The sequence below is a fragment of the Trachurus japonicus genome, chromosome 11, assembly GCF_045865225.1.
Source record: "Trachurus japonicus isolate A0001 chromosome 11, Traja_1.0".
In the NCBI taxonomy this organism is placed as follows: Eukaryota; Metazoa; Chordata; class Actinopteri; order Carangiformes; family Carangidae; genus Trachurus; species Trachurus japonicus.
The window spans coordinates 34,057,433-34,080,227 of record NC_140917.1 but is presented as its reverse complement, the minus strand read 5'-3'; the positions used below and the strand labels follow the sequence as shown (position 1 = coordinate 34,080,227).

Sequence of the window (22,795 nt, the reverse complement as noted above, 5' to 3'; positions counted from 1 at the left end):
CACACACATGGGAAGAAATAGCTTGTTTGGATGGTGTAAAGCTAGTGGAGGGTGATTCAGGGTTGTCATAAAGTGCACTTGCCATCAAACCAGTGCAAAGGTTAAGTATAGCTCTCTGTGTGTATACGCAGCAGATGCAGAGCCACTGGTGGATGTTAGACGTTTATGATAACAGTTCTCTGATGCCAGAATGTAAACATCATTTGATGGACAGCACAAGTGATGAGGAAACTATCCTCACCAATATGCCGGAAAACTACACCTCCTGTCATGCTTGAATGTGACAGCAAAGGTTGAGGAGGAGGAGGGAAAAAAAGGAAAGTACATTTCCACAACAAAGTTCTGATTTAGCTGATGAGATGATCAGAAAACATCACATAGCCTACAGTGTACAAACAACATGAGACAGAGTCTGCTACGATGCTTCCCTACTATCATCATGCATCATGTTGAACTTAGCTTTTTAGAAAATGACAGTGTGTGAGGGTGAGTATTGGCAGTGTGGTTCGTGTTACGCAAAATGAATCCAGTTTCCCAGTAAACAAAGACAATGACACCCTGATTCACACCATTTGTACAAATAATACATTTCAAAGTGCATGAAATCCATCTTCATGTAGAGGATTTTTATCAATAATTTAAAACAGTTAATTAAGAAACTGATGCTTATTAGACCATGAGATTACACTACAGGGTCATAGATAATGTCTTTCACATTAGCCTATAGTATATTTTTTTGCTAGTAATTACATGAGGTCTGTTTTCTGCCTCCTTAGAGGGCATTTCCAGTCGTTTGCCTCATATCAGGTCTACCTACCATGGTCCGCATTGTTCCTTTCTGGTCGAAAGGAACAATGATAAGTCCGAATTTAGCTTTAATTTAATTGTAAAGCCAATTTTAAAATGTATATGATGGTCAAAAGGACGTCACTTGCGACCACAGAACAATTTCAAAATTAGTCCGGAGCCTATTAACGAACACTGAAAAAACGATAGATTCTTGAACAAAAACAATTATAAACGTCCACACGCTGCAGTTGGGAGAATGGATGGTATGAAATGAACTGATCATAGGTGACCTGATATCTGAGGTGAACATTGATTATGACTGGAAATGCCCTTTATAAGTACCAAAATGGGATTCATCTCAATCCTGCCGGCTATCACGCTGTATACTTCAATAGCCTATTGTTAAAATAGTTTAGCATATCTACCTGTAGACAGTAGCTTAAGTAGCTGATTTGCAGTGCAGTGTTTCTGTTTTGTGTAAATCCAATTTTGAATGCTAGCGTGTTTTTGGCTAACCTTAGCAACTCTTTATAGAATTTGAGCTTTATTGAAGTTTAGGCTCCAGTTAACCATGGTGCTATTGAATCTTACAAAAACATCAGCTCTCATTCATAATGTTTTCCTTTTCATAAACTAATCAGCTAGCTCTCACATTCATTGTCTGCTGATGTTTGACTCATGCCACCTCATTGCTCCGTCTTGTTTAATAGCAACTGGAGAATTAGCGCCACCAGCTGAAATTTGAATGCAATCATCTCCTAATTTCTGCTAAATCTGAATGGTTAGCTGTGCATATGTGCCATGCAAGCCTGATAGGGGGTAGCGATGGCAATTGAGTAAGATGGGGGATGGCAAACCAGCACATCACAAATTCAGTCCATTAACCTTTTTAAATCAGTCAGTGCAATCACGATCAATTTAAAGGTGAAGGCTAACAGAGTAATTTAAGATACGTAAATACTCATTGTGCTGTAGCCTAGCTTAGCTAATCATGGGCAGTGAGCTGTGGATATGCAGTTAAACATAAAACTGATAAATACATGAAAAAGTTGATGCCTTAAATATCCACTATACTGAATCATAGGCTACATAACGTAACACTTCCACCTGCATTGTATCATTAACACTCTGTCTGATACATCTGATGATACACACACAAAAAAGAAATCACATTTAGATGAAGTACTTACACCGTGGATAGATAAGCGGATAAAAAATAAATAATTTTAAACAATATACTCATTTCTGTATAAAGGAACATCTATGTTTTGTACAACAAAATACTTCATGTACAATCAAGGGGATAAATGCTGCGCATCTGTTGCCTTGGTACTGAGGACAGCGTGAGACTATCGCCAGTGTAACCCTTAAAGAACAGTTCAATAAACCAGTGATTCTAAAGGCTCTACCAACTCTAAAGGGAAAGTTGTTAAATGCTTCATACCACAATTAGCATCTGTTAGTGTTCTGGCTGAGAGTTTATTCATAAGGCCTACAAAACATCTACAGTCCGTCCTGCGATGGATGTCAGATGTTTTGTTTTGCATGGCTACACACCAAACTCAGACTTCTGAGTCAGCAATTTAAACAGTCACAATACACTGATCTTTTATAACAGCTGCTAACAATCCTAACCAATGCAACCAACACAGGTCTTGCCTCTTGGATACGAGGGATTATATACATTATACTGTACAAGGTGCAGGTAAGGACCTCTTCCTCCAAATCGGCTCTGTTAGCCAAACCAAAAGGTTTCTGTCCTGTCGGCCTGCAGCGGTAGCACCTTTATTTGAAGTAGTTGAGCCCCGCCACCAAGAAGAACTTCTCCAGGAAAAGCTCAGAGTCCAAGACGGCGATGTGGGCGGCACGACCAATCAGGGTGTTGGCTGTGTTGGGCAGAGCATGGAACACATTCTGACGGATCAGCTGGCACTCTTTAGCCTCCACAAGAGGCTGCAGGAGGTTGTTGATCATCTCCGTGTACACAGGCCCTTCACAGCAAAGGTGCAGATACAGTTAGTCTACATACATTTGTTTTCATTCAAATGAAGGGGTAGGTTAATATGTCATATATGTAATGCTAAATTTATTGTGAGTTTGTGGATTAAAAGGGGGTATATCAGCTATTGTTGTTGTCATTGCCCTAAACTGATAAATGTAGTCCAACATATTACATCTATAAAACTACAATTGATGGTCTATACAACAAGATAGAATGTTTCAATATCTAAATTTCCATGATGCTTGTAGTTACAGGCAGATTTTGTGGTTGTTGCTGCCGTTTCCTGTCTCAATGCTAAGATAAGCTAACAGTCTGCTGACTGTAGCTCCACATTTCCAAAATTGGTCTCAATCATTTGATCTAATTCTCTGCAGGAAATCACAGAGTTAGTCGTCCTTTAACACAAACCATCGTTAATAGAAATCAGCGTCAGTGATGTGACGAAGAGTCACATAGAGACATCTGTGCCTATTTGACAACAGTTCCTCATATATAAGAAAGATTGTTTACTGATCACTAGCTATGATCAGTTGCCTTGGAGAATCATTAATACTGTTGTCACTCAGAAATCAAAGACAGATGCAAAAGTGCATGTTATAGTCTTGGTGGGAAGTTGATATAGAGGACAGTCTCCTAAACATAGCCAACAATACAGGTGTATACTCTTTAACATCTTAACACCATTATGTATATCTGATTGTACTGAATTCTATTGTAATGTAGTTTATATGGAATATTGTTTATTTGTTATTGAATATTGAAATATGTAATACTGTATATATACATTTGTTATATTGAAATGTCTTAAATATAAATAGTTTGTACAATGCTTTGGCAACAACAAATTTCTGTTCATGCCAGTAAAGCTAATTGAATTGAATTGAATTGAATTGTATACTTTACCACAGATTGTGGTGTAACAACACAACTTTATGACCCTTGGGGAAAAAAACTAATATTTTTTATAGAGGCAGTGGCACTAACAGAGTGTTGATGTATGCACCTATATTGTTGTCATGTGATGTGTGGCTAGAGCTACTTAAAGCACATACAGCACCAGTAATGTTAGTTGAAATAGTTAAATTATTATTGTTAAGTCAAGAGATCATTATAAAATCTTATATGACTGTACTGACCTGTGGATCTGTCTTTGAGAGCAGTTTTGCACATTTCTATTCTAGCAGAGTGGAAAGGAACGTAACGGTCCTGAGGAGACGCCACCAACACCACGTTCTTGAAGAACTGGAGTCCTGAAAGCACACGAAACAAATGAGCATAATAAGTGCACAGAGTGTGTGTGAGTATGTGCGTGAGAGACAGAGACAGAGAGACAGAGGGAAGGAGTGAATTGGTTGTAAAATGCAAAACTACAGTCGCAAAGTACAATGACAGGCTTGATATGATAAAACTGTGTTTTTTCTCTAGTCTCCTGTCAGTGTGCTTTTAAGAGAGTGCACTGGTGGGTTTCCAAAGACAGGGTTTGGATCATTTTGTCAGCCTGCCACAGCTCTGAAGGGGGAAAAAAGCGTTTTCAGGCTTATCTTCTTCAAGCCTGTGTGACAAACGACTGCTTTGTTCCACTCACACAGTGGGGAGGCCTCTCACAGGCCTCTCACAGCTCGCTGGCAGGGGTTGGAGTGTTAGCGAGCTGACATACACAGAAATTTGACAAAACCGACAAGATGACAACATTTTTTATGAATATTTGAATAGACCGTCTTTCAAGTAATAGTCTCTAAAGTGATGCAGTCAATACAGTCAGTGCTTCTGTTTCTAATTCGGCTGCTTTCATTATACCCTACCTGGTTTCTGACTCAGGAGATAGAGGAATGTTTTCCGTGGATCAACGTGATCTCTGAAGGTGAGCTGCAGCAACGATCCTGATTTCTTCAGCTTCTGCATTAACCACAGACCTAAGCGACACACACAAACACACACACACATGCACTTTCAGACCCCTTTGCCTTTTGAACACCCAGCACAGACGCTGAGCAGTATGGATTCTGAGATTAAAAAGACTGTGGAGCCGAGGACGACAAATCATCACCGCCCGGCATTGTAAACACGGCACATCTGCGCTGTGCATTTTTCTCCCAGAAGCTGAGCAGCGTCCTCACCTGTGCTGACCAATGTGCTGTTGTTATAGAGCGTTCCCAAGTGTGGGCCCGACAGTGAGAGGAAAGTGTGCAGTTTGGGCAAATAGCAGCGGAAGCGAGGCCTCGTCAGCACCGAGCGGATGATGATGTTCCCCAGAGAGTGGCCGATGAAGCTGTTGGCCGGAGACAAACAACTTTCAGAGAGAAAAACTTGCAAACTTGAGTGGGCGGCTGGAAAAACAGAGCCTCCAACGCTGCTGACCTCTGACACTGCGCTATGTCTTATTATAAACTCTTCTCTAAGTAGGAACTAGTTCCAGTGGATGCTATTTGGAGATTTTAGTCACAACATTGGTAATTACAGAAAATTCATTAACTTCCTAAATGTTTAAACATTCTCAAAGGCAATGACAACTTAATGATGCTAACATAGAGGACACACCATAAGAATTAATAGCGTCTCCTCAGCAGTGGGGAAATATTAGATCCATGCGGCTATGTCTGTCACTTAGTTTAATTACTGTACTGCTCCAGCTCTCCCCAAAATCCCTTATCACCATGTCTGCTCCCTCTCATCTGTCTCCTACCACACTGAATATAGAGGTAATGTGGAAAGAACCAGATGCTGTTGTGGCAGCCCATTGCTTTTGTCTTTGATTCTTTCTCTCTAGAGAATATGCCACAATAAAGGAAGTTAAGAAAGTTGGGTAGAACGTCTAACATAAAAAAATAAATAAATTGGCACATTCAGGGCAATTAAGCAGGAAGATGAATAGCTTAATTTGATGGAAACTAGGCAACACAGTGCTGCATTAAGTGCTGCATAGTCTATCAAGTGAAAGTCAGAAACTTATTGGTACTCTATGATAAGACCTTTTTCATTAATTTTATGCCATTTATCTATTTAGAGTTTGTACAGTCTATATATTATGGCAAAACAGTGACTCCTATACGTTTAGGTATTCATAGCAAGTACAAGACTCTGCTGCCATCTACTGACCAAGCTGAATGTTGCTTGAGTTGATGATTGTCCCTGCTCTGACTTTGCTTCAAATAATCAATCAAAAAGGAGAGAGGTCAGTACTGTTTGTGTTGCACGGTGTTAAAGCGGAACTACTGACCTTATCCTGCCTATGGTGAGATTGTACAGTTGGATATGCTGAATGATCTCATCCAGCAACCTGTCTGTCATGGTGTCGAAATCTGCAAACGTGTCGGTCTGCAGGGAAATGGCAAAAAAAAGAAAAAAGAAAAAGAAAAGCACAGCCGTCAGCGCTCTACAATTTGCCTTAAAGCACTTTCGCAGAATGTGACTGTGCACGTTATCAATTTGCTCCCTCTCACTGACATGTAAAAAAAAAAAAAAACAGGTACCTGGTTCCTCTCAGACATGAGGAAGTCGAGCCTGGATCCTGGCAGGCCTAACTCAATAAAAGTCTTCACCAGTCGCAGGTCTGCACTGTTTCCTGGGAGCAAAGAGGAAATTATACACACGCTCTCTCTGGCTCAGCTCTTGTAAAGAGTGGCCATTAATCATTTAACAGACACATTGAATGTTTTAAGAAATTAGTATTCACGGGCCATACAGTGCGATGCGATATTTTGAGCTTGTAGGGCATACTCCCAGAGACTGTATTACATTTACAATGCTAATAGGACACTGGAAATCTAAAATAGGATGTACAGTACAGTATGCTGCGGATGTGTCCGTTTAATAGCTACAGTATTCTGTTCTCGCAGTTACGCTGTATGCAGACTCACCATCAAGCCCGTGGACACACACTACAAGGTGTATCCCGTCGTCAAATTCCTCATCGTCCTCCTCAGGGGGGAAGTAGGGCAGATCTGATGCCAGGAGAGGAAGGTCGCTGTACAAACTTGCCTGAAAGCTCAACTCTTTGAACAGCTCCTCTTTGGCTTTGAAGAAACTGGAGAAAAAAAGGAAGAATATTTAGAAATTGACAAGAGGGAATATTCTGTATCTTAGCAAGAAATTGAAAAATAACTTTCCAGCAATGTTCAAAGACAAGCAGGTATGCAAACCTTAAAAACCTGCACAGACATAGTACTATTTGATTCAAAACATAATGGAACATGCTTTGCATTTTTGCATTTCGCTAATTTTAGTTCACGTTACCCAGTCCCATGCAAACCAAAGCTTATGACCCAAAGTCCCACAGATTTTGCTTCTCAAAGTTTTATTCTCCTGTCATCCAGCCAGGTTACAGATTTTCGTCACGCGGCAGTCAAAACAAATCCGATCCCGGCTCCTGTACTTTGAGCTAATCGTGATGGATTTGTCTGCACAGTCTTTGATGTGATTTAATACACTCAGGAGGCATTTCACCTCAGCTTGACTTTTCTTGCTTCAAATTTGCCCTCACTTCATTTTGTTATGCTAGGCTTTCCAAGCGTGAGTAACTGCCAGCTACTGCACCAGATGTCAACAGCTGTCTCTGCATACCCATAAAACCTTTAGCATTGGCCTTGTTTCCAGAAAGTCGGTGTGGATTATGATGTCACTCCAGCAAAGTTTTCCTTAGAAGATTGCCTGCATTTTCAGAAACCTTTTATTTTATTTTATTGACAGCCAGGTCAATAAAATACCTGCCTGCACATAAATAGCTAACACAATAGAACAGGGTTTAAACTGAAATCACGTAAGCCATTCTTTTTTCTTTCTTTCTTTTTTTTTAGGTCAAAAGCAACCTTTAAATATAGACTTAATATTCTTTTATTCCTGAAATGAAAATAAAATGTGTATGGAGATTCATCAAGCCTCCAAGCCTGAGTGAACAGGCAGACAGGACCCTGAGGCCCAGAGTTATGCTACTAAGTCAAAAAATATTATCATCATCTACCATTGCTGGTAGCTATGTTTTGATTGAAACATAAATTGAATTTTTTTTTTTGAAATTAGCAGGTATGTTGCAGTTACTGTAGGCTACTTGCAGTGCTACAGGGTTACGTAGCTTAGCATGCCAATGTCAGCAGTTTGTTTGGTAGCTTGTTCAGGAAACTGGGGTTAAACAGAAGACACATGTCCTGGTTTATAGATAAGACCGTATAGTACGGTACAAAATGCTGGCTACATGTATGTAGTATGTATTTTATATTTAAGGTTAAAACCACATTTATATTGCAATGTGTTCTCTACTAACACTAAGTTTTGCTAAAACACATACCGTAAATTCTCAAATTCTGGCCGGGTTCGGCTACAGGCTTGAGCAAATAAAATTAGAATCTCAAGAGTCTCACATCGTTGCACATCCTGTCATGTTGTTCAACCCGACCCAGCCCGTTGAGAACTCTGACCCAAGGAAAGAGCTGGAGCCGGTGCCAATTAAACATGTAAATGAATGCATGCTCCTTTCTGTTACACAGTAAGAATAGAACGATTTGATAGTATTTCCCATCTTTGCTGAGCATATGATTTGTTTAATAAAAGTTTAATCAAAGCCTGTTAAATTTGAAAATGTATGGTGAACTCACTTAAGCATCCGTTCGTTGGTCTCATCATCCATGTTGAGGGGGTTGAGTGAAGATGAGGAGATGATACCAAAAGAACCCAGGGGCTGATGGGTGATGGGCGAGGTTGCCTGGCGCGTGGACATCCCACTGATGGACGGAGAGTCTCTCAGAACTGAAGAAAACGGCAGACAGGTTGGGGCACAGGACACCGACATGTTCACCACCTCCACCATCTTCTTATTGACAAAGGCCAGCCCTGAATTGGGGATCTTAGAGGACTTGGTCTGACAGTCTAAAGGCTCTTTCTCACTGGACGATATCCCATTGAGGTCAAAAGGTGACATATTACCGGCTGTCAGCCCCGTAAGGTCACTGGGCCTCTGCATGGTGTTGGTGCTGCTGGGAAGGTCGTTGGCGTACTGAAGCCCTGAAGGTTCTAGAGGTGTTTGGGAAGGATCCATCTCCTCCTGGTTCTTAACACCAAGCGGCTCAGTCTGATGGAGGTGGTGGCACTCATCGCGGGTGTAAATTCTCTCCTCATCTGCTGCACTTTCATGCACACATGGTTTATTTCCACAGCTGCAGGGCACTGCTTCCGATTCAATGAGATGCACATCCTCCGCTGAGGCGCTCACTTCACTCATGTGTGTTTGATGGTTAATATTCTCCCCACAGCTGCCAATAACAGCCCTTCCCTCCACATGAGGGCTTTCAGCAGACTCTTGTAGAAGCAACACTTCAGAAGCACCACAAAACAGTGTCTTGGGTCTGTATGGTTCTGACAGGTTTTGTGGGGGATTTGACTTTTCAGAGCTGACACTTTCCTTGAGAACATGGCCAAGATTTGTAATTGAACTTGTGTCTAGTAGAGATGATTCAGATTGCTCCGAGTCCAGGTTGCTGATCAGAGAAGAGCAATTGATCTTGCAGGAATCCTGGTGCCGCACTAAACTCTTGGTATCTGCTTCCTGGTTGAGCAGCACATGGTCCTCCTCAGTGTCCTCGGGGCTACTTATCTGTGGCGCCGAGACCGACTTGGTCAGTTTACTGAGCTGCCTCAGCTGCTGGTCCTCCTCGTAGGGCAGGGAGCTGATGGAGGTCAGTGAGGCCTGTATACCTCCGCTGGGAAGGCTGCCGTTACTCTCCATCTGCAGGCCTTCCAGGGAGCTGCGGTGGACCGGGTTCCGACACACGGTTTGCTGTGGGAACTCCAGAGGAGGTCGACCACGCAGCGCGGCCTCCACGGGCCACGCTACCGAGCTGGGCTCACTCTCGATACCTGAGTCAGAAATAACAGAGGATGAGCGCTTCATGATTTTGGAGCCGATCAGGCCTCCGCGGTGACCCATCTCTTTCCTGAGATCACCAGGAATGGGAGATATGACTGGATGGGGATAGGCTGTGGGCAGGCTGATAAGAGGGATATCCTCACTCTCATCGTCCATGGAGTGATTTAATGGCATTGCGATGTCGGACTCCTCGTCATTGTTTTCCACCTCTCTGGCATCGCTCTCATTTGTAGCATCGCATGGTTGGGTGGTATCTTCTGTTACATGATGATCAGGAGACTCCTCGTTAGAGTCAGTGAGGGGACTGTGGTTAGAGTTGTGAACCATGACTGCTTCGCTTCTGTGTGGATCCTCAACACAAGGTTTACCTCCGATATACCTCAACTCTGAACCGCAGTCCTCTTCGACCTGGTCTTCTGGTCCTGCTGGTTCCTTCAAGTTTTCTTCTTCTACTTCTTCTAGCTCAGGAGGAATAGGGCTCTGGATACTTCTAATCCGGGTCTTACTCCGCTCTGCTGTAATGGAGACATATGCGGGCATGTCCATGCAGTCGTCACTGTCCAAGGTGGCCAAGGGTATTGCTGGTGATCTGGCTCCTTGGCTGCTTTCAAGAGTCCTGTTGGAGGGAGTGACGGTGGGATTCGAGTTGGAGCCCTCCTCAGTAGTCGTAGGCATTGGCACATGTGATACCCACTCTGAAATAAAAGGGAACATCACAGTTTAAAAAAAAAAAAGTAAAACTCAGGGATAAGGTCACTACCTTCATTGACCTTTTATTTTACCTGTTTTGGGAGACGCCACATATCTGTCCTCAAAAATGATGGGCAGGCTGTTCCAGTCTCCATCGATGTCCAGGCACTCAACCGGTAAAGGAGGCATCTTGGTCAGGTAGTCTGAGCTCCGCACTTCTGCAGCTATCTGGCCATGTCTGTTGATTCTGAATGAGGAGAGGCATATCGTAATTATATACTATATGGACTGATATAATGAGCCCTTTTTCTTAGACATTACTTACAGTTCCTCTTGAAAAGTCAGAGATATCTCTTTGGAGTGCTCGGTGAAGAAGTATGCCTCTGAGAACCTCCTGACCTGGTGTTTCCACAAACAGACAAAGCCGTTGTCACCAAGGCATTAAACAATGTCTTGAGTTAAGTGTTCAGTTTACACACAAAGGAAAAATGTAGCTTCCTCCAGGTCTGGTTAGAAACACATCATCCTCGAGAGTCAGCCCCGTGACGGGGAAAATCACCACAAACACTCTTCCTGGTGTATTTTAACCCCACAATAATTTTAAAAAATGTGTTAATTGAATTGCTATCTCCTCTTGTGGATGGTAGCATGGCAGTATCCCCTTGGGGTAATTTAATACCAAAGCAAACATGTTCATTATTTTCAGACAACTGAGACGAAACAAGGCCACGCAGGAGATCCTTAGCAGCTCCACTGTTCAGCATATCTTTATATTAAACTGATCCACTGATTAGATAGAAACAGCAGTCGGAATTGTATTAGCCTGCTCAGTCGGATTCTGGTTATTGAGGTCTGAAATGACATCTTATCATTTTTCTAATTTCCATTGTAGCGCTCACAGATCCCTCATAAACAGTCATAATCAGAGGTGAATAGAGACATTTATTCCATAACTTGTACTTTGTGGAGCAGAATTTTTTTTTTAAATGTTCTTAAAATCGCATACTTTTTTACTTTTTTATTTAAATATGTTCATAATACTACTTTATATATATTTTTTATTTTTATTTTGTGCATTCTCTTATACCTTTCCCGTATTTTATGTTAAGTTTTTATATCTATAAAAATATACATTTGCAGATTTAAGAATCAAATCCCATCTCAAAGTAGTTTTAAATCCCCACTTCTCTCTGGAGCTCTAGTAACAGGTCAGTGAGCCAATCAGAAGAGAGGAAGACCAATCCATGGTTATAATCAAATGAATATAGAAGAAGTTCAAAGAAGTAATTTTGTTCTCTTGCTCTTATGGCTACCAGAAAAGTAGCTGTCCATATCAGCATCTCTATACCATCTAGTCATAATTCTGACCATTTTCCTGGTCCAACATCTTAATGTTATTTTTACTTCATGTGTCTGCACTGAGACATTGTTTCAGCGACAGAGAATTTTATTCAATAGCTTCTAGAGAATTGGTCACAGCATACCCTCCGGAGCTGCTTACAGAGCTAATATGTCAGTGCTTATGAAACCATTTTCTATCGTTATGTAGTATTTCTGTATTTAAGTGTGGGCGCTGAGGAAGGAAATGACTAATTTTCAACAAATTGTCATCAGTGCACTGTGACATGGAGACTAATCTAGACTGTGGCTTGCAGACCACATGTTAAATGACGATGTCTGAGCATTGTGTAAGTCTTTGATGGTGTGTGATGCCCACCCTGAGCGTGTGGTGCTCCTGGGCCAGATAGGACAGGATGTGGGGGTTGAGCACAGCAGCCTCCAGGAAGCGGCTCCACAGAGCAGCCAGCTGGGAGCAGAGCTGGCTCACATCCCTGCTGATCTGTTCTGCTACCTTCTCATGGCCCTCCTGCAGCTGATTGGGACGGGAAAAAATATATATATTATGAAAATGAATAAATAAAATAAAATGAATATAAACCTGTTCCCCAAATTCTTCTTGAATAATACTATTTTAAGATCCTTGGTTTTCTTGCTGGCACATTTATAAGCACTGACACTGGAGTGTCTGCAATCTGTCTGCCTGACCTGACTTGCAGGTCTTTGGATCTATGTACGAAACTCATGTTGAATGTGTAAATCAATTGACCCATGCTGTTCTATGTGGGAACAGCTGGGCCACAGTATCAGTTCACAAATACATCAGCACTGGAAAGGCATGATTATTTAATGTCTTAATGATCCCCTTCATCTCTTGACAGAGACATTGTTTTATGCTGCAATTATACCCATCCCCTTGAACTAATGACTCATTAGCTCTGTCTAAAGTTAAATCCACCGGCTCACTGTATATTAAAAAATGAAGAGCAGCTTCATTTAAACGGCAGATGATGCATGAAAGCACTTCAAACTTATTGCTCTATTTTTCCTGTGCACCTTTTTTGAGTCACAAATTTGCATACATAATTTCCTAATTATAAGTTACATGCACATGGTCAACCAATAGTAAACAACAACATCAATACAGTACATAATTAAAGAAAATATAACATTTATGTAACTCTATCAATTAAATCAGAATGAAATAAGAAAAAAAACAACTTTTTTGTCTTGTTGAGGCGACAGAAGTTTGTCTTTGACCTTAACATACCTGTAACTCTATTGTGAGCTGATTTAGAGTCTCCTCCACGGGCAACACCTCTGTTGAGATAAAAGTCATTTGCAGTGTTTACTGCAAAGGATTTAAATTGCATTGCACTGAGGAAAGGATTACAGACAGATGTAATGACACCTAGTAAAACATTAGAAAGCTAATTAGGGCCACACATAAGACCAATTTAAAACCCTGAAAAATCGTCACTTCAGGAGAGGAGACTAAAAATATAACAGTAAATTATGAATGAGGGCTAAAATAATAAAATAATGAATCATTAAAGACCATCAGCACATTTTGCAAAGTAAGGTAGTTTGTCGTGTAATGCAGTACTGTATATTATAATTTATTGCTTCCAGTTAAGAGTTTATAATATGCTGCAATGCAGTTTGCAAGCATTTCTCTTTGTCTGTTTACATTATTATTCAAACTTTTACTAAACAAATGAATGAATAGTACATCTCCCATTATCTCCAATGCCGCTGCACCATGACTTGTATTAATGCAGGCACAAATAGCCTAAAGATATGAGTTCTTTGATTATTAAATCTCATCTCAACACATTTTGACTTTTCCAGTTATTTTATGGATTGAAAAAAATACTGCATGTTCACCTGAGTCCAGCGGCATCTGCTGGAGCTGTGGGATTTCCTTCATCAGTGCTGTGTAGTAGTTGTGCAGGCCCCTGTGTGCCACCAAGAGGAGGCGACAGAGCCTTCGGTGCCACGTGTGAGCTCGCTGCAGGCAGTTTTCACTGGGCACATAAAAGCTCCCCTGCAGAGAAGGAGACCCAGAGGAAATGTCAGCTGCTATGTAGGTCAGCAGTCACCTCTCAGAAAAAAAAGGTCTGCCTTAAAAAGACGGACATGAACAAACTTGAACTTTACAGCCTCCACTGCAACAGTTGTGTGGGCTTGTCTCTGACCTTGTGTTAAAAATGAGCCTGTTTCTCCATCGGCAGCACAGTTGTGACAATTACTTGGAAGATCAAATACGGCTTTAGAAACAAATGGGCCCTAAACACAGCTTGCTGCGAGCTGTAAAAAGCAGATGAGGATGTAACGCATCCCTGTTATGACCTTTAAAAGATCACAAGAATGGGAAGATGACCCAGAATCCACAGTGTGGCTCTATGTATCTGGACAGATGAGTATACAAAAAACAAGAATTACTATATTTTATATAGAGAGCATGAACTGTCCCAGATGTAATACACTGTAAAACATCAGGATCTTCACTACAACACTTTAGAAAACAATTAGATGTAACCATTGTTTCTATGAAAAATAATGTATCCACCAAAAGTGCAATTACCGAAAAATACCATAATAAAATATTGTTTACGTGGATGAAAAGTGAATAGCATTGAAATTTTTATTATTTCTTATTTTTGACTGACTTTTTGCATTTCAGTTTAAATTTGTTTTTAAAACAGTTTGCTTAGTTGTGGTTTAGTTTTTAAGTCTTTGTGTTGGTTTTATTCATTGTCACACACACACACACAATACACAATTTCACTTTTTTGACATAGTCTTCACTGTTTTTAGTTAAGTCAAGTCAAGTCACAGTTTATTCATAAAGCACATTTAAAACAACCTCAGTCGACCAAAGTGCTGTACAGTAGTAAAAATACAATATAGTTAATCATAAACACTATAACAAATAAAAATGAAACAAGGAATAATAATCACTCAATTTAAAACAAATGTAGAATAAAATGATAAGAACCTGGTGTGGGTGAATGGGGTGGAGGGAATGAATGGGGAATATGAAGATACTCAGCACATGTTAATGCATATTCATCCACTTGTGACTGCTAATTACACTAAAAAGAGGATCATATGCGGAAACATCCCTAGTGAGGTGCAGAGCTGAAGGTCACAGGCAGATTGATGAAGGTGCAGAGACAAAACTGAGTCATCTCTACAGCTCAGCTGCTTTGGAGTGAATTAGCTAAACACGAGCTGTAATATAGGCCGTATTTCCAGTAGATGGCTCTCTAACAATGTAGCAGAAATATTAACCGCATCTCCCACCACTGCAATTCACAGTAGGTGCTGAGTGCAAAACAAGTCTCTGTCCACAAAGCAACAATTCATCATCAGCCTGGATGCTTTAATCATGTGTCTTATTGATGTTCCTGAGAGGCTGATGGGCCTTCTTTCTCAAACTACTATCATTGTACACATGGTGGTGGTGATTTAGAGCCGGGGACCCTTGAACGTGACCAGCGACTGCCCCTCGTCTGCTGGTCCTTGACCTGCAACGGTCCGATAAGAGTTGTTCCCTTGGCTGGGATGTTTTGGCAGCGCCGGCGGGGCTCAGGGCTTTGAAAGGCATGCGACTCCTGACTATCTGGGGATGTACTGTAATTTGCCCCCAAGCAACTCAAGTCTCCGGCCCTATCATCATACCTGTGCGCGCTCTGTAATTGCAGCATTGCTGTATACCCAAACCAGGAAAGAACATCTGTATGTTTACTTTCATAATTCTCTTTAGCTTTATAGAGGCCTGCCAGGATCAGTCTATGAGTGAAGGCCAAAGAAAAATAGCTATTTTTTTTTCTGTATGAACTACTCATTATCCTAAAACTATGGTTTCTGTGAGAGCTGACAATACCTGGGATGTGCCCCACTTTTCACTCACCTGACATGAGAAGTTCTGCTTTTGATTGTAGCTGTGAATGCATGTTTTTTTTCCGACAGCCCATCGTGGTGTCTAAGCATCCAGTGAAAGACAGGTTGTACTGATAGAGAGGAGCTTTGTCTCTGGCATGATCTCTGAGTTGTCATCCTCAGAACCGTGTTTTATTTCCTCCAAAGACACCAAAGATTCTCAGGTGTCTTGACTTCTTAAAGCATCATTTTCCACTCCAAAAAAAAAATCCTTTTATGCCACTGAGGGACCTTTTTTTCTTTCCTTTTGAGATGTAACAGCTGATATCAATGGAAATCTACAACAAGCAATTCTTTCTTTTTTCACCCAGAAATAACAACATAACACTTAGAGAACATGACGTGGTGCTGAGGGGGGAAAGTGCTGAAAATGAAGTGTATAGCCGCAGGTAAAAAAAAAAAAAGCTCTAAATAAATAAAGGTGAAGGAAGAGGCGGCGTCGGGCGCAGATTTCACCTGCAGCTATGTGGTACGTGGCGCTTGTGAGCAGAACTCATTACTGTGATCAAACGAAACCCCCCTGCTTGGCTAAACGCAGAGCTTATTAAAGCGCCCAGCCAGGGGTGGGAGTAAAAACCAGGAGGAGGGAGGGGACGGGGGCAACCAGGGCGCTCATTAAGATTTACAGTGTAGACTGAGACCTGAGAGATGCATGTTATAATATGAGGATGGAAAAAAAAGAAGAACATACATCTTTACAACCGTACATATAGTAAGTGGGAATAATTGGGAAACACAAAATAAAAAAACTACAGAAAAGATAATGGCTTCAACAAGAACCAGCCTCTTGTTCAGGTGTGGAAAACCATCCATTTGAACTTCAACAAGCTGTACTGACTAAAATGTTATGACGTTACAGAAACCACTGGAAAAGTATAATAAGTACACACTATTAAGCATTAGTTAAGCATTAATAAATACTGAATTCTTCATTTATAACGCATGGATACGCATTAAGTAATACAGTTAGTGTTTATGAATGATGAGTAATACATATATAACTGTGTTTATAAACTACATACTAATGATTATCCATGTGTTATAAATGATGAATCCAGTATTTAATGCTTAACTAATGCTTAATAGTGTGTACTTATTATAAAGTGTAACCAATATCAGTTTGATTTGGGGTTAATTAGTCCCGAACTGTATCCATACAGCAAACTCCACATTATCTCTATAGAATTCTATACAAATGAATATTCAAAAACTAACAGAAAAAAAAGTTGTCTGTGTCAATTTGACCAATGCTATATAGGCCTACTATAATTATTAGTATCTGATTGGTTTGTCTGCAGTTTCTTCATTATCATTTCACTTATCACTTCTGTGTTCTCAATAAGTCAAATGACATCACGAAAACAGAGTTTTAGATCATTGGTTGATCTCTACATTGGATAGGTTAGATTTATTTAGCTACTTTTAGCTAATTGAGGTTTCTTACTGTCGGTCATAAAATTAAATACATATGGGCTCATGTGTTATTAGATTCTATGGCTCTCGATTTAGATGAGATAAAACAGTCCTTCAGAGCACCCAGGTAATGAGTCTTGAAGTCTGGCTGTTATAGTGCAGTCATCTCCTAATGCCCTCCCAATCAAAAGCAGCCTACAGCTATGCACTACTGTACATACTAATCATTTTACTATAATGCAATGCAGCCTGGATCCACTAACAGACTTTTCACCCAATAACGGCTTTCTGTATAGTACCGTCTGTATTCGACTTTATGAAGAATGGCTGCATCTCACTTGTGCAGTGAATCATTTTGCTTAATGTTAGACCCAGAATCTGATCACGAAAATGTGATTTCATTTCAGAAAACTGAATCATCATTTGCAAACAGGAGCAGATTATGTGCTGAGTTTGATTTAGTCGCTTCCTGAAATGATGAAACACTAAACACTGACAGACGGCTATATTCATGTTCATGTAGGTATTAGACGTGTAATGAAATATTTAAGTTACTGTAAAGTAAAATATGTATAATCCTGATTAATAATCATGATAACAGTAATTGGATTATCATTTCTGTCATCTTGCAATTCAACAGTTTGACTCAGTGCTGTGTAAATAAGCACAGAGGTATGAGAGGTGGTGAGACTACACTATCATTTCCAGTGAGAGCGGCTATCAGTTCCAGATGCGAGACCTGGAGCCTACATGCCGGGACAGGTGGGTTAATCAGATATTATGAAAAGCCACAGTGCAGCACAGTAATAATCTGCGTGTGTCGGCCTCTGGTCTTTAAACCCTCAAGACTCCACACAGGCCAAATGACCGATTTTTGAGGGACGGACGTGTCCAGGATCTGTAATCCAGACCAAAATGACTCTCTGCTCAGCTCTTGAGCTGAATCCTGTTGCTTCTGGTCGACACCGGGCCAAAACAAATCACAGCTAAATCCATCGGCCGCTAAACCAAATCATGTTATAACGTCATCACTTGGCATTAGGTGCTCGCTTACAAAAAAAAAATTTGAAAAGAAAAAGGGAACAAGCAGCTGAATGGGGACAACGCCCGACTTATTTTTAGACGTTTCAAAGCTTTGTGAAACAAAATGGGCTTTGACTCTGTGTGACTTCCTGTGTGAACGCTGCTGAACAGCTAAAGGTTAACATACCTCAGAGATGACAGGCTTGCAGTAGCCAGCTCCGAACACAAGGTTCTCCACAGACATGGCAGATGGGTCGCTGGCGCTCTCCGGTGAGCCCTTCCCCAGCCAGGAGCCCTTCCCTGTACGTGCAAAGCTGCAGAGAGAGAGAGAGAACAGGGAGGACACATGCAGGGACAAACCATGAGTGTGTGTGTACGTGTGAAGAAAGTCAGTTAAGCTGAGAGATTGGAGCTACTCCAATCAGTCAAGTGCTGTGGTAATCTATGTAATGCATGGCTAAAGACTGAGTTTATGATACTGAAGGCTGATCTCATCAGATAAGTGTTTGGAAAACAATCCATTAACAAAGCTAACTGATACACTATTAGTTATGTCTGCCAAACTGATACAAGAAGCAAATAGCTGTGTGTTCAATTTCCTGAGCGCTTCTCTGTTCTTGATGTTCCTACAAGTGCCAGTATAGTTTATCTCAAAAACGATTAATTCTTCCACAATTAAGATGTAGTCGCCAATTTTTTAAACCCGGATGTTCAGTGGTCCAGTCATCATTTAGCAAACATAGCTTGGTACGGGTTCCTTGTCAAGCATTGGATTTACTCTTGATGCCATAGTTGATGTGCATGATTCGGTAGTTAGAATACGATTACACATTTTAAAGGTGCTACTTCTAAGTTTAGTTTGTTATTGCCTGAAGAGGTTATGTATGAGCTCTAGCCCTGCAAGGATGATGCTGTCCTGTCTACATGGATCATCAACTGGTTCCTTTTTGCTCAGGATGTGTAGCTTTAGCCTCAGACTTTAAACTGATGTAGGCGTGATTATATCCCCTACTCCTACTTTTTGTAATTAAAAAAAAATTCTCTACTAAATATTAAACATTTTAATTACATTAAAAACCCATTAGAAACCATTTCAAGGAACTCATTAAGGTAGAATTAGCTTAATTCAGTAGCTGCCAGATATTAAAATTTAGCTAATAAGCTCACAAAAGTTAGTTGTTGGAATGTCTTCTATCTCTGACTGAAATCATGAATGACTGTTTGAAGATATCACTGGTATTGAGCGGTTAAATTGGCTGTTGTTACTGTGAATATTATAGAGTATAGAGACTGAAAGATGCAAGATTGGTAACTGTATACATAAATATGGGTTAGCCAAATATTGTGTCCTTTGATAGCGTATTATTTGTGCATTATGTACAATGAAAAACTGCCAAATAATCACAAAGCTGATCTTAACTCTACCTGATTAGCGGCTGATGTAAGGCAACCAGTGAGGCGTGTATGGAGACAGAGATGACGGACAGGTGGAAGTAGTCGAACATGACGGGGACGTGGTGGTGGAGGCCTCTCCGCGGATGGAAGTGGAGGCTGAGGGTGCGACTGCTGATCAACGGGACAGTCATGATCTCTGCCAGCCTAAAAGATGGAAGGACAGATGGAGGTTTCACTACATGACAAATGCATTTAGATAAAGTATTAGCAATGATAATCTGCAGGATACCTGTTTTTGCTTCTCTCTGCATCTTTGGTGCCGATTGCAATTACACAACCACACACTAATAAACTCAACAGACACATTAGACAATCAACAGATTAAAAAAAACGGTAATAAAACAAAATAAAAGCTATTCAACTGTGTTAAAAGATTTAAAAAATAATCAAAAATAGACTGAGGCTATCACAGTATTAAAATAGAAATGCATAACTACACTGAGCAGTGATTTCACTGCACCTAGTAAAAAGAAATGCTTACACATGGTACTTCTGGCCTGAAGAGGATGTACAGCTCTCTGTTCAGAGAGAGTCTATTGTCTATTGTCTGTACTTTTTGCTAGATTTATTAAAAAATGTCTGGGATCTTGGACAATTCTCACAATAATCTAATGACATATATTGTCCTTGCAGCTCTGAGTCTGAGAAACAGCCTGAGTCTTGACTGGAATGGTAATGGAGGCCTAGAGGATATTCTACTGCCAAACAGACTGGGAGTGAAAAGCTACAAGGTTCCACGTTATCATACAGAGAAGGTGCTCCATAATTCGGTCCTGTGTTGCACTGATAAGTACTATAATCACACAGGTATGACAAAAACAGTGAAGGTTTTAACACGCAAACACAACAGTCAACACGCTGCAGTAATACGCAGCTGCTGGACAATACAAGGGTAGAGCTCCGACAAAAATTGTGCCTTTTGCAGTTTATGCTAATGCAATCTACCCATTTCTTCTTCTATTTGTCCCGAGCAAACAAACAAATCACTGTAATCGAGTATTGTCAGCACACAAGCTGTGATCAGGTGCTTAAAGAGATGGCTACGAGCCAAAAGACATAATAGCCCTTATTCATGCCTAGTTTGCATTAGAGTCTAGTATTCTCTCCCTCTTTAACACACACACACACACACACACACACACACACACACACACACACACACACACACACACACACACACACACACACACACACACACACACATTTCCAGACTGCTGAAAAACCTACTGTTGCTCATTGTCAGTGAAATGAAGATCCAGCTTCAACTGAAAGTCCACCTCACTCAAAGCTTCCTCCACCTGCAAGACATTGGTACAGTAGTGTTACATACTTAAACATTGTAGGAAAAAGGTGACATGAACAGACTGGTAGTATTACAGCTACAACATTGTGCCTTTTTTTGGCTTGAATTCCAGTTTAGGCATTCATTAGTTGTGCGTTTTCATCATAGCTCAGCCAATGGAGCCACAAAAGACACAATCATGTTCACAGAGGAAATCTTTGAAATGTTTAATGAGGTGAGAAACAACAATACAGAGTCTACCGCTTCCATAGAAACTCTCTATTCATGTCTCCGTCCAAACAGCACTTTTTTTCTAACTGAATTTCCAGAAAATGTGTAATGAATGCACATTCTGTTGTGTGAACAGTTGGATGTACAGTATCAAGAGATGCTAAAAAAAACGTGTGTCATTAAAGCACTTCAGAGGAGGAAACAACAAGATGATGTAATTCAGAGAGCACCAGAGAGACCTCCAGTCATCTAAAACCTTGTGGAAAACATAATGCGTTGTACATGGTGTACATTTATGTACAACATGATTTATCAACTCAATCCACAACACCGATTGCATTATCCGTAAATCAACACAACAACGTTTCCACCTCAACTAAGCATAGAAAAGATTTGAGGTTATTTTGAACTCTTTTTCCCCCCTGATTCCCAATATTTCAGGTGTTTCAATGTGTGAGAAACCAGTGAAACCTGCAGGTTCTTACAGTATAATTTAGCTTGTGTGCTACCATTTGCCAGCCAGCACACAAACCATGATGAGGGATTGTATAGTTTTGAATCATACATCACAGTATTAAGATGGTGTTGTGGATTGAGTTGATAGATCATGCTGTACATAAATGTACGCCATGTTCAACACTTTATGTTTTCCACATGGTTTTAGATGATTGGAGGTTGTTGTAGGCTTTGTGGGAACTTAGCTGCAGCTTCAATGGAAAAAACAAAGCAGGACTTGTTGCTGTTTTTTCGTTTTTTTACTGACGCGAACATAAACGATCTCTCATCTGGTTACCAATGTTTCCAACTGACCCTTTCTTCTTCTACGGTTCAAACTTTGACCTCCTCTCAACTGATATGGAAACAAACAAAACGTCCCCTTGTGGTCTAAATGTGTAACATCACATACCAGTAATAGATTAAAGCAGAAGTAAGTGGAATGTTTGTGTTAGTCTTAAATAGTTCTATCTTCCGACAGCAATCTGCTCTGCTGTAAGCCGAGGAGAAAACTTTCCTTGAATCCTACAACCTTTATCCAATGAGGAGAGAGAACGGCATAAAGGGGCGGTCCTCTGTGTGTGTGCAGCCAAGGGATGCGCATGAATGTGGTGACGTAGGGACGAGGGTGGGGACTGCTAACTCCATCGGCTGACAAGAAGTTAGCCATAACGACCGGATCACTTACTTCTGCTTTAAATTATGTACGGAAGTAACTTTACTTTTACTCTCTATTTTAATATTATCTATCTAATATATTTAAACTATCTGAATGTAAATCATGAAATATAATCCATAAATAAATAATGATTTATAAATAAATGATAATGAACAAAGGATACAACAACCTCCAATCATCTAAAACCATGTGGAAGACATAGGCTAATGTGTTGTGTATCATGATTTATCAACTCAATCCACAGCACCATCTTGCATTTTTCGTAAATCAACAGATTTCCACCTCAACTAAGCATAGAAAAGATTTTGGGGATATTTTAAACTCTTTTTTTTCTCCTGATTTCCAATATGTCAGGTGTTTCAATGTGCAAGAAACCAGTGAAACCTGCATTTTTTTCACAGGTTCTTATGATTTAGCTCATTTGAGACTGAGATTTGTTTATTTTGATTATTAACAAAAATCAGGGGACAGTACTACAGTAATAGACACTTTCATGTAAATATGCAGAATTATAGCAATCAACTAATTTCCATCCGTTGTCCCTTTGCCAGCCAGCACACAAACCATGACAGATTGTCTAATACTGTAGTTTTG

General features: G+C 40.4%; 1 protein-coding gene across 1 annotated transcript in view; it reads right to left on the bottom strand.

Moving 5' to 3' along the window:
- Positions 1 to 1,653: 1,653 nt before the first annotated feature.
- The window catches only part of fam135b (family with sequence similarity 135 member B), a 46,402-nt gene continuing 25,260 nt past the window's right edge, over positions 1,654 to 22,795 (bottom strand). The window contains exons 5-20 of the mRNA XM_085792343.1: positions 20,742 to 20,812; positions 19,485 to 19,658; positions 18,247 to 18,373; positions 13,563 to 13,722; positions 12,946 to 12,995; positions 12,055 to 12,210; positions 10,663 to 10,736; positions 10,430 to 10,584; positions 8,380 to 10,342; positions 6,649 to 6,815; positions 6,262 to 6,353; positions 6,009 to 6,106; positions 4,909 to 5,060; positions 4,594 to 4,704; positions 3,928 to 4,041; positions 1,654 to 2,780 (exon numbers count right to left, since the gene is read on the bottom strand). Of these exons, the coding sequence (XP_085648469.1) occupies positions 2,575 to 2,780; positions 3,928 to 4,041; positions 4,594 to 4,704; positions 4,909 to 5,060; positions 6,009 to 6,106; positions 6,262 to 6,353; positions 6,649 to 6,815; positions 8,380 to 10,342; positions 10,430 to 10,584; positions 10,663 to 10,736; positions 12,055 to 12,210; positions 12,946 to 12,995; positions 13,563 to 13,722; positions 18,247 to 18,373; positions 19,485 to 19,658; positions 20,742 to 20,812 (3,870 nt within the window). The 3' untranslated portion in view covers positions 1,654 to 2,574. The remainder of the gene's footprint in view (positions 2,781 to 3,927; positions 4,042 to 4,593; positions 4,705 to 4,908; positions 5,061 to 6,008; positions 6,107 to 6,261; positions 6,354 to 6,648; positions 6,816 to 8,379; positions 10,343 to 10,429; positions 10,585 to 10,662; positions 10,737 to 12,054; positions 12,211 to 12,945; positions 12,996 to 13,562; positions 13,723 to 18,246; positions 18,374 to 19,484; positions 19,659 to 20,741; positions 20,813 to 22,795) is intronic.